At 43.4% G+C, this 14,226-nt stretch overlaps 1 protein-coding gene across 5 annotated transcripts in view; it reads left to right on the forward strand.

Moving 5' to 3' along the window:
* RANBP3 (RAN binding protein 3) overlaps positions 1 to 14,226 on the forward strand; it is a 151,774-nt gene that overhangs the window by 51,047 nt on the left and 86,501 nt on the right. For all 5 annotated transcript variants that reach the window (XM_034755051.1, XM_034755048.1, XM_034755050.1 and 2 more), the window contains 3 exons: positions 4,070 to 4,135; positions 5,391 to 5,483; positions 6,269 to 6,378. In XM_034755051.1, coding sequence (XP_034610942.1) covers positions 4,070 to 4,135; positions 5,391 to 5,483; positions 6,269 to 6,378 — 269 coding nt within the window. The remainder of the gene's footprint in view (positions 1 to 4,069; positions 4,136 to 5,390; positions 5,484 to 6,268; positions 6,379 to 14,226) is intronic.

Here is a 14,226-nt window from a genome sequence, read left to right on the forward strand (position 1 = left end):
TTACATCTTCCTATAGAATCTAATAGAAAATGTTATCCCTGCGATAGGTTTTTAGAGTAATTTCTCAAGGTGCTTGATCTAATTCCTATTGACGTCAATACGAATCTTTGGCAAGGTCTACTCTACACACTTCCTGCAGTAAAACTACGTCACTCAGGGGTGTGAAAAATCCACATCTCTGAGCAACATAGTTATACTGACCCTAACTCCCTGTGTAGAATGCACTATGTTGACGGGAGAGCTTCTCTCTCCCATCGGCTTAAAGCATCCTTCCCAGATGCGCTATAGCGGCACAGCTGAGCACTCACCTGGGTTGGAAAGCAGCTCAGCCGCCTGGTTCTTATTGAAAACAGTCCCAAGCTCTGCCGTGCAGGCCGTTGCTCTCCTGCCCTCCCCTTACACAGTCCACGTGGAGAAACTGACCGGCAGACGCAGAGCGCCGTGTGTCACTGCCATGCCCCCTAATGGGGTGTGGGTGGGGGGGAGAAGCAGTGCCAGCTGCTCTGTGTCTGCCAGTCTGTTTCCCCTTGTGGGCTGTGCTGAGAGTCATCAGGAGCTGCTGTCTTGCCCTCCCCTTACATGGATCATGGAGGAGGGAACCGCCCAGCAGGCACAGAGCTCCTGGCATCACTGCTCCCCTCCCCCTGAACATTTCTCCTCAAGTAGGAAGCAGGACCAATTACAAGGGAGAAATCTGGGGGCCCCTCACACGTTGCCTCTGCGTTGTATCCTGTTGGGGGGGGGCAGTGCCCCCAATCTCCACCCATGATAAAATATAATACATAACTTATTTGTATCATTGTATTAAAAAATAAAAGTCATAGAAGGAACATCTCTGCACTTGTCTAGGGGACAGCATCCTGGTATGTTGATTGAACAGCATGCTACTGTGTCATGGGCATAAATGTTAGTGTACCTGTCACTCCTATGGGGAACTAGTATCATGCTTTGTCAACCATAAACCTGGCCACATGCCTTTGCCAGCAAACAAAACCTGTGGTCTTTCTTTATAAGTAACATCGAGGTCTGCTAAATCAGCAAGCTGCACTCTGCTGGTGTAGCTAACACCAGAGCTCCAAGCCTCTCCAGCTGCGGCTAATAACAACACTGTAGCACCAGCAGGTCTCCACGGCAGGAACAATACCCGCCACCAGAGGTTACACCCACTGACTAGCAACAGACTGTTGATTGGACACCACCAGATATAAAGCTTCCTGTTCCTGTCCCACCTGTTCTCTGAGCAACTAGTTGCTAGGCCTGTTGCTTCTTGTTCCTGGCTCCTGCTACCTCGCCCTACTCCTTATTCCTGGTTCCTGCTTTCTCTCCCTCACCCCTGCTACTGACTCCATCTTTGACCCTTGGCATGACTTCTGATTCCAATTCTGTTTTAATCCTTGGAGTGGCTTTTTACTCTGATTTTGATTTTTGGTGTTACTCCTGACTGCAGCCATGACTCCACTGCTAAGTCAGACCACCCCATTATGGTCCCTGACATCCAACAGCTGATTGTTCTGCCTTCATAATATGTCCTGCTCCTGGCAGCCTGGGGATACCGCCTTTCTCTGGGGGCTGATTGTGCAGTCACTCTACCAGCTCCTGGCAGGCTGACACTATTAAATCATTTTTTTTAATTGTCTCCTTTTAACTTGGCTGAAGAGAGATCTTTTCAATTTAATTGAACGTGTCTGTTGCTCCTTTCCTTTCCACATCATGAAACATAACTGTCCCTTTTAAGAAGTCTTTCTGGAGGAGGGAACAGTGCATCCTGTCTTGAGGCCACTGCTCTGAGAGCTGAACAGAGTCCTTATGTATGTAAATTCCCTGCTTTAGGCAATCGTGAGTTTATTTTAGCAGTTTAATTTAGGGAAGATTTGCCTTGAGCAACTCTTTTTGTTTAGAAAAAAGATTTGTTCAGTGAAATCTCTTTAAATGGGTAAAACTTATTCTTCTAAAAAGTGTGTAATAGTCTAAGAAGGTGCAGTTGGCCTGCTGGCTATTGGGTGTGGGTTTTTCCTCCTCCTATGGTAGTGACTATAAATAACCACCAGAGACTACTTGGACCATTGATGTGTCCCAGAGTGACCTTTACTAAGTTAATAGATAAATGCCCTTGTGTTCAGAATCTGAGAGATGGGAGTATTTTGCTGAGCTTGTGGTGGATAAAGCATTTTGATAGAAGCAGGTATCTGTACATCTATATAAGTAACAAATAATGTTTCCTCTCATTCCTTTGATGCATTATTACATTAGTCACTTACCCTAGAAGCGGTGAAGGAAAATGAATGACGTCTTTTGGGTTTTTACCTTTTTTTTTTCTTGCAACTATTTTGTATGTAATGAATTATTACAAATCCTGGTGTTCCTTAGCTCCCTGGTCTGAAGTCTTAAGTTGGCTTGTGTTGAGGAAGGTAGGGAGGTTAATGTAATGAGTAAATGGAAGTTCTTGGGGACCTAGAATTTTCCATGGTAGGATTAAACATCAGGTCTGCTAAGTGTACTGTCCAGCCTCCAGCTGTTGCTTGAAAGTTAAGTAACCCCCTCACTCCCTGGTATATCTCCTAACCTATTGAACAATGTTCAAGGTGAGAGATTTTCTTGACACCCCACAAGCAATTAATTTATGCCCTGAAATATGAAACTTGATTACCTTTATTTTAATGTAGATACAGCTTGATGCCATAGACAAATAGAAAACCAAGTGTTCTGTAGAATTCTGGTTCAACATAAACATTGCTTTCCATCACCAAAGGGGTAATTGCCTTCATAGTGTTGGAAATTTATTAGTCTTTTGTGCTTCTAATGCTCATTGGATTACTTTGGTGTTCTTTATTTTCTAGTTCCATTTCTGATCCCTCAAAAAGGATCTTTTTCCTCCTCATATAGTAGTGTTTTAGCAAACTGTATCTCAGCAAAGTGAGGCTGCAGAAACCAAAGACTATTCACAGCAAAATGTCCTGTACAGGCTACTTGTACAAGTATTGTTGCTTCTGTGCTGGGGATATGGCTAAGGATAGGTCTTCTGTAATAGGAAAGCTTGACACATGTGAATAGATTATAAGTGTGTGTGTGTGTGTGTGGGGTGGGGGGGTTCTGTTCACTATGATAGTGAGCAAACATTATCCCATATTGCTTCCTCATTACCGGTCTGTCCCCTTAAACTATTTCTATAATCCTCAGTTAAGACTGGTTCAGTAAAGGCATCTAAACCCAATATAATAAAGGACCTCAGATATCCCTTCCTTTTTTCCCCACTCAGGGAGACCAAGTAGATATACGCTGCTTGCTTGCATCTCTTTCAAGTGTATCCCGTCAACAGTATAATATCTTATGTTCTTTAATGGTAGCTGCTGTTGGATTTTGCCATGCTTTCAGTTTTACGTTTTAGTCTGATCACTCTACTTGGTTAAAGCATCTGTTTGTTTCTTAATAAGTATCCATTTTTATTTTTTTGTGCCCGGGAACTCCATGATTTACAACACAATGAAAAATCTGATTATATTTTCCTTAAAACAATACAATTTAAAATGTATATCTGGCAACAACTCATAATTTGGGCCTCTTGATTTAATTTTACTGTCTTGTTCAGTGGAAGCTAAGACCGTATTTCTTACTGAGGAAAACAAGATACCCTCCTTCAATTTGGGAAAAAACCCATTTTGCAGCATTAAATATATGGAGATATACCTATCTCCTAGAACTGGAAGGGACCCTGAAAGGTCATAGAGTCCAGCCCCCTGCCTTCACTAGCAGGACCAAGTACTGATTTTGCCCCAGATCCCTAGGTGGCCCCCATCAATGATTGAACGCACAACCCTGGATTTAGCAGGCCAATGCTCAAACCACTGAGCTATTCCTGCCTCTCCCCGCCCCCTTCTTTTTATATTAGGTATTTCTGCTGCCAGTGGGCATTACATTGTGAAAAGTGTGAGCGCTCTGTGGCTTGTCTCTGAAAGTACCTTCTCTGTTGTCTGCTGTCAGAGTGCTTAATTCTTTGCATTCTGCTTGGTCCCTTGTTTTGGCTACATGCCTCTGAGAACCTATGTCCTTATATTTTGTACTGTACTTCTAGAGGAAAAGAGCAGTGGATTCCGGCTGAAACCACCAACACTTATCCATGGCCAGGCACCCAGCGCAGGTAGGTTTAATATTTTCTGAGGCAGAGGAAAAGCACATTAAATGAGGACCTCGTTTTATTCAGGAATTTCCTCAAACTAATCTTCCAAATCGGAAGGATTCTAGTTCCTGTTTGAAAAATCATCTTCTATTGCATGAACACTGAAGTTAAGAAATTTGTTTTGTATATGTAAGTATGTGACAGAGAGAGCAGTGCTGTTACAATTACCATAGGAGTTTAAGGAAATAAAACTGTTGCTCTGTGTTAGTGGAAGCCATGATTTGTAACTTAAACTGTTTCATTCTCAGTACAAATGGGAGTTCGTAAAATATTACCAAAGCTTATTGCTTTCTCATGTTTTGTTTTGCTCTCTTCTAGTGCTCAAAAGCCAATTTATACAAATCAAAATTAGGGCATGTGTACGAGGATGGAGGCAGTCAGTATATCTAGCAGTCTCCTTAGCCTCTATCCAAATTCAGGACATCTTTTTGGATACTTTGGAAAATGACTCTTTCAGTACAAGTAAAATATTAATGTTAAAGATGACAATTTTTTCATAACATTTTAATGGACCAAGTGATCCTTTTTTTACTTCTGAGGAGAAACCCTTTAACTGATCAGGGATTTCCATAGACTTCTGGAGTTGATCCAGTTGGGAGGGGTGGGGTGGGGTGGGAGGGTTCCTAATAGACTTTTTAAGATCCAGATGTGAATGGAAGAACTGTAGCATATTGTGTTGTTTTATAGAATTCCAAAAAGATCAGTTTGACCCCCAGAGCCGGTCAGGATTAAATGGAACAATATGCTAGATTAGTGTTTTCAATAAGTTTCAGTTTTCAGGCCATGAAAAGTATTTCACCCTCCACAACCTGTGGGAGAATTTAAAGGGAAGAATAAGACCTAGTGTGTGGAGCTGTGCATGGCTTTCATAGATACAGCTGGGAATGCATGTTCTCTGCACTTTACTCTTAATTGAATTTTCTGGCTTTTATTCTGTCTTAATCTTTTAATGTAGCTTTTAGTGGGAAAATGCAGAATGCATTAAGGAACTGTCTAAAGACTAGGAATAAAACAGTAATCTTACCCTTTCTGAATTAATTTGGGGGAGGGGGGGCAGGAAAATGTATTTTCCAGGGGACAAGTATGATATAATTTGAACTTTGTGCCACTTCAATCTTGCATTGTCTCAGAAACACTGAAGGAGAAGATTGAGTAGATGTTGATTTTTGCAGCTAATGTACTTGAGGGTCCTGGAAAAGTTTGCTTTCATGTTTAGGTCTCCCAAGCCAGAAACCTAAGGAACAGCAACGAAGTGTACTACGCCCAGCAGTTTTACAAGCACCACAGCCTAAGGCTTTTTCACAAATGGGTAAATCACATTCCTCTATTGCTCTATAATAGTCCATGCATTTTGATCATGTATGCATAGTGATGTTGGGAAAGAGGACCAAAATGGCAACAGAGCTGTAACTCTGAGGTTAATTTTGTTTCTCTTCAGAGTGACCTTTTTCTTTGTTTAATGTCTTCCAGATTTCACTTGGTTTCAAAGGAACCTGGAAGTCATTAGGGTGAAATACAACTGTCACATAAGAAACAACACACAATGAGATACGCAGTGTTTGTTTAGTAAATGCATCTTGGGTGAACTGTGAGGCATTGTCTGTCTCCAGAACCTGAGTAGTATGTTTGTGTCATAGCCACAGACCCTGGAGTCTGGTGGTGTAAAATATAATTAACTTTATGAGTAAAACACATTAAGTAATTGAGTCATGTACTTGCTTCATAATTGCATGATTTGGGGCCTTAGTAAAACAGTTTCCTCATTTTATAAGACTTTGAGTGTACATACTTTATGAAATTGATCTTATAAAATGCTAAGGAAGAGTATAGGTCAAATTTAAATATGTAGAATTTTCACACTAAACATTTTATAAACACATTTTATAATGGTTCCAAATTGATTTTTTTTTTTTTTTTTAGCTTTCTGGGAATGTAGGAGATGAATGATGTTGGACTCTTAATGCTACTGACTTCTAAAGCTTCTTAGGGGCTCTAGTGGGTTGGAAATTTTCCAACTGCAATTTTCCATATTATTTTCAAAAGCTGAATATCCTTTTGGATGGCCTCTTCAGCATATAACATTTTTCATTACAGTTCCCAGCAGTGGGACCAATGGTGTAAACATCCCACCAGACTCTGCAGTGGCAGCCACATCAGAATCATTAAGTAACACAACACAGAAAGTTTCTGACGCTGAAGACCAGGTGAGTTTGACAGTAATTTAGATGATCAGTTGCAGTTCTATAAATTCTCATTTGAATGTTGTTTTAGAATATTTAGAATATAAGGGTGGAAGGGACCTCAGGAGGTCATCTAGTCCAACCCCCTGCTCAAAGCAGGACTCATCCCCAGACAGATTTTTGCCCCAGATCTCTAAATGGTCCCTTCAAGGATTGAACTCCCAACCCTGGGTTTAGCAGGCCAATGCTCAAACGACTGAGCTATCCCTCCCCTCGTATTTCTAATGAGTGCAATACAAATCGGTGCTATTTAGAGAATACTTGTTTAAAGGCTTACTGAATCCAAGCATTCTTAATTAAGAAGGTACCCTTTGGCATAATCATAATCAATGGATCCCCCCCAAAGATGCTAGTAGAACAGTGCATTTCTTACAGACGAATTCTGTCCTCAATAGCTGCCTGGTTGGATCCACTGCCCAGGTGTCTCTGTTCCTAACATAGAATGGTTAGGGTCTATCTCTTAAGTGATGCGCCTCCCCATTGCTGTCTGCTGCAACCCCAACACATCACCAGCTGCATCCCACTGATCTGATAAAGTTTGCTGACAGAAGCCTAAGTGTGACTTGATTTAGTGAGGTTCACTGGGCTGGGTCTCCTGTATGAACTATAGATTTGCCAGCCTGATAGGGAGAGGGCCACCTTCTCGGAGTTGGACGATATGCTTCTCGTACTGCTTTGCCTGCAAATATCTCCCTTTCTTTGCCCTGTGTGCAAGTCACGGGGCAAGAGGGGTAGAAAGCTTTAATGTAAATATCGCATGAGAAGTGAAGCTTCTCTATGAAAGAGGCACTGCTGCCTGGGGCAACTGTCATGCAGCTCCGCAGAGGATCCTGAGTCCAGTGGACCTTACAAGGTCAGTCTGACTGCATCTTCTGCTGGCCAAATTTATCAGTTTAGTGGGAAGCTGGGGAAGAGGGAAAAAGGCACAGAGAGAGCTTGAATGAAAGCCTGGCCATGGATTTGTTAGGGACAGAACTAGAGAGCCTGATAAACAAGTTTCCTTACTGCACAGCTTCCTTCATCAACCCCACTAACTAAACCAATGCCCCAGCTTTTCCCTCCACCCCAGTTTCCTGTCCCATACACATTTAAAGTGTTTTTATAGATGCTTATATTTTAAATACTTAAACACATTCATTAAACGGTTGAATGTAAAATGTTGCTGAGAATCATAGAGGATCAGGGTTGGAAGAGACCTCAGGAGGTCATCTAGTCCAACTCCCTGCTCAAAGCAGGACCAACCCCAACTAAATCATCCCAGCCAGGGCTTTGTCAAGCCAGGCCTTAAAATCTTCTAAGGATGGAGATTCCACCGCCTCCCTAGAGAACCCATTCCAGTGCTTCACTACCCTCCAAGTGAAATAGTTTTTCCTAATATCCAACCTAGACCTTCCCCACTGCAACGTGAGACCATTGCTCCTTGTTCTATGATCTGCCATCACCGAAAACAGCTGAGCTCCATCCTCTTTGGAACCCCGCTTCAGGTAGTTAAAGGCTGCTATCAGATCCCCCCCACTCTTCTCTTCTGCAGACTAAATAAGCCCAGTTCCCTCAGTCTCTCCTCGTAAGTCATGTGCCCCAGCCCCCTAATAATTTTCGTTGCCCTCCACTGGACTCTCTCCAATTTGTCCACAACATTTCTGTAGTGGGGGACACAAAACTGGATGCAATACTCCAGATGTGGCCTCACCAGTGCTGAATAATCACTTCCCTTGATCAATACTGGCAATACTCCTACTAATGCAGCCCAATATGCCGTTAGCCTTCTTGGCAACAAGGGCACAGTGTTGACTCATATGCAGCTTCTCATCCACTGTAATCCCTAGGTCCTTTTCTGTAGAACTGCCGCTTAGCCAGTTGGTCTCCAGCCTGTAGCAGTGCATGGGATTCTTCCATCCTAAGTGCAGGACTCTGCACTTGCCCTTGTTGAACCTCATCAGATTTTATTTGGTCAGTCCTCCAATTTGTCTAGGTCATTCTGGACCCTATTCCTATCCTCCGGCATATCTACCTGTCCCCCGAGCTTAGAGTCATCCGTGAACTTGCTGAGGGTGCAGTCCATCCCGTCATCCCAGATGATTAATGAAGATGTTGAACAAAACCGCCTCCAGGACAGACCCCTTGGGCACTCAGCTTGATACTGGCTGCCGGCTAGACATCAAGCCGTTGATCGCTACCCTTTGAGCCGACGATCTAGGGAGCTTTCTATCCACTGTATAGTCCATTCGTCCAATCCATACTTGCTGGGAAGAATACTGTGGAACTATGGGAATGGGGGGAAAGGAGATGGAGAGAGGTGAAGTGCATGTCAAGGGAAGGGACTTGACAATGGGTACAGGGCCCAGAGGACAACAGATCTACTGCAGTTAAACCATAGGAACCACAAAAAGTTGTTTATGGAGGAGAGATGCAGATGATGAGGGGGCATGAGGGTCACGGCAGGAGTGGGGAGGCATATGAATAGAAATCATGGAAGAATTCAGAGGTGGAGGGAGGTCTGGGGACTACAGGTGCAGATGTGGGTGCTCAGGCTCTTGTTCTTTTTTGTGTCCTCTGCACATTCCCACTCTTAGGATGTACCGACAGGTACAGGTTGGATGGTGGAATCTTCTGGTAGCAGCACCTGTTAGAGTGCACCTGTGTTCCTCCTACCTCTCCCTTCAGTGTTCCAACATGTTCCCATGGCTCTAAAAGGTGGCACAGTGCCAGCTGCCACCTCTGTTCCTTCCAGCAGCAGATGAATGTGTCTTCCCTGCATCGCTTGGATCCATAGCTTTGAACCAAGTGCCTTTCTATACCTTGTTAGGCTAGTTAATCATTATAGCTCATTGTTTTAGTGTTAGGATTTCAGAGTAAGTTTTAGAGAAGTTTTAAAATATTTCCAGAGAGCACAGCAGTGGCATTGATGGCAAAGCTGAAGATTTAAAAGTTTTCAAAGATGTGCATTATATCCCTCAGTTTTCCTGGTGTCTGACACATGTCAGGTGCCTTAAATGCCATGGGAACAGACATTACCCTTTACATTGTGCTATTTGTAGCATGTTCAGTCATTGGACCCATAAGGAGAGGCAAAATAGACTTCAGGCCCTCCTACTACAAAAACACCTTGTCTGCCAAGCCTCTGGGATTGGAATCTTTGAAGGGATCTGAAGGAAAAGATGAGACCCAAATGGACTCAGAGTATTTACAGATCCAAGAAGACAACAGTGGTAAAGGCTTCGGCCTCGGCATCGATCTCCTGTTCAAAGTCAACTGAACTTTTGATGGCAAAGTCCTCCAATCCAGCTCAGAGATTCTTAACCCCTCCATCTGAGCCAGATCCAGCTAAGGATCCCAAGGCACCAAATAACATGCAAACAGGACCAACCTCAACTAAATCATCCCAGCCAGGGCTTTGTCAAGCTGGGCCTTAGAGGTTTTTAAGGATGGAGATTCCACCACCTCCCAAGGTAACCCATTCCAGTGCTTCACCACCCTCCTAGTGAAAAAGTTTTTCCTCATATCCAACCTAAACCTTCCCCACTGCAACTTGAGACCATTACTCCTTGTTCTGTCATCTGCTACCACTGAAAACAGTCTAGATCCATCCTCTTCGGAACCCCCTTTCAGGTAGTTGAAATCAGCTATCAAATCTTCCCCCTCCGCCCCAATTCTTCTTTTCTGCAGACTGTTACACATCTGTGAAATTTGCTATTTATGCCGTGACCAACCTGCAAAAATTGTGTTGTTTCTCTGCGATTTTAGTAGACCTCTAGTTATATTCCCTATTGTTTCATTATCGGATCTGGGATTGGATTTGTATTCTGAAAAGGATCTGGAAATGTTTTCAGAAGTTCAACTTCTTCCCTTGAGCCATGGTTTTCTTTTTCTAATGAGTACTCTGAGAGAGCCTGTGTATCAAGCAGAGATTATGCCAGATTGAGGCAATTGGCAGGATTGGCACATGCCATCATGGATGAGTTGGCCATACTGGCCAACTCCCACTTATTCTTACTGCGCTTGAAAGACACTGTCATTGGGCCTCCAGTATTACATCTTTTCTTCCTAACTGGTATTTTCCATGGGACCTTGCCCACTATTTCTCTGAGCTGGTTGAAATCCATCTTTCTGAAGTCCAGTGTCCTTGTTTTGTGGTTCTCATGTCCTCCTTTCCTTAGGGTCTTGATTTCTATCAGCTCATGATCATTTCCTCCTAAGTTCTTGACCACCTTCACGACCAATTCATCCCTGTTGGTCAAAACCAGATCCAAAAATTGTTCTCTGCATATGCTAAGAATTTGCAGAACATATTATGTTTTGTTGCAATAGTCTTCCCACAGATATCAGGGAAATTAAAATCTCCCATTAATGCTAGCTCATGTGTATTAGCTAATCTTGTTACCTGCTTGTAGAATGACTCATCTCTTTCTTCTTCCTCATTATAATAGATCCCCACCATAACATTGCTGCTAATCTTTTTCCCTTTTTATCCTCATCCTCTCAGTAAGTCTGTTGCACACTTCCTCTTGGACCTCAGAGCAAGTGGATATATTCTTGATGTACTGCGCAACACCTTCTCCTTTTTTTTCCCACACCCGTCCTATCAGAACAAGTTATATCCCTCAATGCTGGTATTCCAATCATGGGAGTTGGCCCACCAAGTCTAAATAATGCTCATTAAGTCATATTTTCATATACCATGACTTCCAGTTAATCCTACTTGTTCCCCATACTCCTTGCATTTGTATACAGGTGTCAAGGATAGTTTGCAGACTGCCCTGTGCTTTTTCTTCTGCCTTTTCAATGCAATTGATTTTTAGCTCCCTTCCCCTTTTTGTCATTACGCATTTACTTTTAAAAGCGGGAAAAGGAGGAGCTGGGGAATTATAGGCCAGTCAGCCTGACTTTGATACCTGGGAAGCTACTAGAGCAGGGGTGGGCAAACTTTTTGGCCCGAGGGCCACATCTGGATATGGAAATTGTATGGCGGGCCATGAATGCTCACGAAATTGGGGGTGAGGCCTCTAGCTGGGGGTCCGGGCTCTGTGGTGGGGCCAGAAATGAGGAGTTCAGGGTGTGGGAGGGGACTCGGGGGGGGGGGGGGGGGTTGGGTGAGGGCTCCGGCTGAGCGGTTTGGAGTGTAGAAGGGTGTTCTGGGCTGGGACCGAGGGGTTTGGAGAGCGGGAGGGGGATCAGGGCTGGGGTTGGGGTGCAGCGGGAGTGGCTCAGGGGTGCAGGCTCAGGGTGGCACTTACCTCAAGCGGTTCCCGGAAGCAGTGGCATGTCCCCCCTCCGGCTCCTACGCACAGGCGTGGCCAGATGTGGTTCCCGGCCAATGGGAGCTGCAGCGTGCGGAGTGGAGCCCCTTGACTTCCCCTACGCATAGGAGCCAGAGGGGGGACATGCCGCTGCTTCCGGGAGCTGCGCAGTGCAGCCCCCGACCTCACTCTCCGGCTGGAGTGCCGGATCCGGGCAAGCTCCAGACCCCGCTCCCCAGCGGGAGCTTGAGAGCCGGATTAAAATGGATGGACTAAAGCTATCTATAAAACATTCAATTTGCAAATACCTGGAGGACAAAGGGGTAATCACTAGCAGCCAGCATGGATTTACGAAGAACAAATCCTGTCAAACTAGCATGATTTACTTTTTTGACAAGGTAGCAGGTTTGGTGGATAGGGGCAGTGCAGTGGACATATTATACCTGGAGTTCAGCCAGGCTTTTGACAAAGTCCCACATGACATTCTGATAAGTAAACTGGAGAAATGCAGGCTTGACAAAATTACTATTACGCGAATATATAATTGGTTAAATAACCGCAAACAATGAGTAACTATTAATGGAATGATGTTGGGAGGGAGGTCTCAAGTGGGGTTCCACAGGGATCTGTTCTGGGTCTGGTGGTCGTAATTACCTGAATGTAGGAATAGAGAGCATATTGATGAAATTTGCATATGAGACAAAGTTAGGGAGAGGTTGCCAACACTTTGGAGGATAGACCTAAATTAGAGGCATCCTGATAGATTGGAGAACTGGGTTGTAGACAACACAGTGAAATTCAGCAAAGACAAAATGTCATCTGTTACACTTAGGGAAGAAAAACCAAATACACTCATACAAAACGGGGGATAACTGTGGTGGATCACAACCTCAACATGAATCAACAGTGTGCTGTTGCGCAAAAAAAAAAAAGGCAAGTGCAATTTGTGGTTGCATTAACAGAGGGACAGCATGCAAGCCATGGGAGGTGATTGTACCGCTCTACTTGGCGCTGGTTAGGCCTCAGGTGGAGTACTGTGTCCAATTTTGGTCATCAACGTATAGAAAGGATGTAGAGAAACTGGAGAGGATCCAGAGGTGAGCGACAAAGATGATCAAAGGGATGGAATGCAGCCATACGAGCAAACAAAGGCTGAAGGAACTGTGTATGTTTAGATTGGAAAAGGGGAGATTAAGAGTGGACATGATACAAAGGTATCAAAAATAATGAAACTGATGAAACTAGGTTAGGGGGGCACATCTAAACAGTTTATTAATTTGAGGCCTTAAGAATCGCTAGGAATCCCTTTTACATATAAATGTTTTAGGTCTGAGAGCTATCTTTCTAGGTCTCAAGTTGTACCTCCCACAAATGCAGAACTCAGTAGTCCAAGTTGCTATGGATAATATGTCATCAATGTATTAAGTGAACAGACAGAGAGGAGCTTGTTTTGTCTCCTTTTTGCAAGGAGGCAATAAAACTGTGTGATTGGTGTATGATACTCAGTTGCCTTACAGTAGTGTGGGAGCTCATAGTGAGGTTGTGGGTTCGTTGAGCAGGGATTCCACGCAGATGCATAAAGTGAGTAAAAGATTTGGTGACAAAGGACACTTTCAACCTTTGTGGCTTCTAGACATTTGTCTTTTTGCCACCAGATTCAATACCAAGTGTCCCTATTTAAGAGTGGGTTCACAGTCAGTGACAGGTGCATTCCTTAGTGGGCCATAGTTGTACTGTCTGAGTTTTCCCCCTTCCCACTAATGTTAAAGGTAGTAAAGAAGATAAAGCAGGATTCCACCAAAATTATTCAAAATTGTTCCATTATGTCCAAGACAACAATGTATATCAACTTCTCCTGTCCAAAGGGAATTATAAGATGCTACTGGTGACAGTGGACCTATTGTCCCACCAGGGACGGGAGAGTCTTTCATCCAGCTTCCAGTTGTTGCATCTAATGGCATGGGCAGCAGTACTTTAACTGATTTAGAAAAGTCTTGTTCTGTTGAGGTACAGTGTGTTTTTAATTCTAGGAAACCGTCTAGTAGAAAGTGTTATGATCTTGACATGGAAGAAGTTTGTTGTATGGGCTTCTGATAAAAGCGTTGATCCGATCTCAGCTCCTAATCAGTATATTATAGAATATTTGTTAAACCTGAAAATTATGGGTGTAGCTACCTCCTTGCTTAAAATCCATTGATCAGCGGTAACAGCTTTTCATATACATATTGATGATTAATCTGTTTTCTCACACAACTCAGTTGAAAGGTTTATTGAGTTTGGATCTGCCAGTACAAAACCCAGTTTTTCTATGGTATTTAAACTTAATATTAAAACAACTTGTGTTCCCTTAGCTTGTACCTCTCAAGGTGTTCTTTATTTCACCTGTCCATAAAGACAGTTTTTATAATAGCAATCACATCTGCTAGAAGGATTAGTGAAATACATGCTTTGATGGCTCATCCTCGTGTGGTTTTTCATGAAGATTTCACCCTTGATTTCTTCATGAAGTAATTTAAGAGTTTCAAGTTAATTATATTAATTTAATTTACCAGTGTTCTTTCCTGGATGCCATGCA

The sequence above is a fragment of the Trachemys scripta genome, chromosome 22 (genome assembly GCF_013100865.1).
Source record: "Trachemys scripta elegans isolate TJP31775 chromosome 22, CAS_Tse_1.0, whole genome shotgun sequence".
Lineage (NCBI taxonomy): Eukaryota > Metazoa > Chordata > Testudines > Emydidae > Trachemys > Trachemys scripta.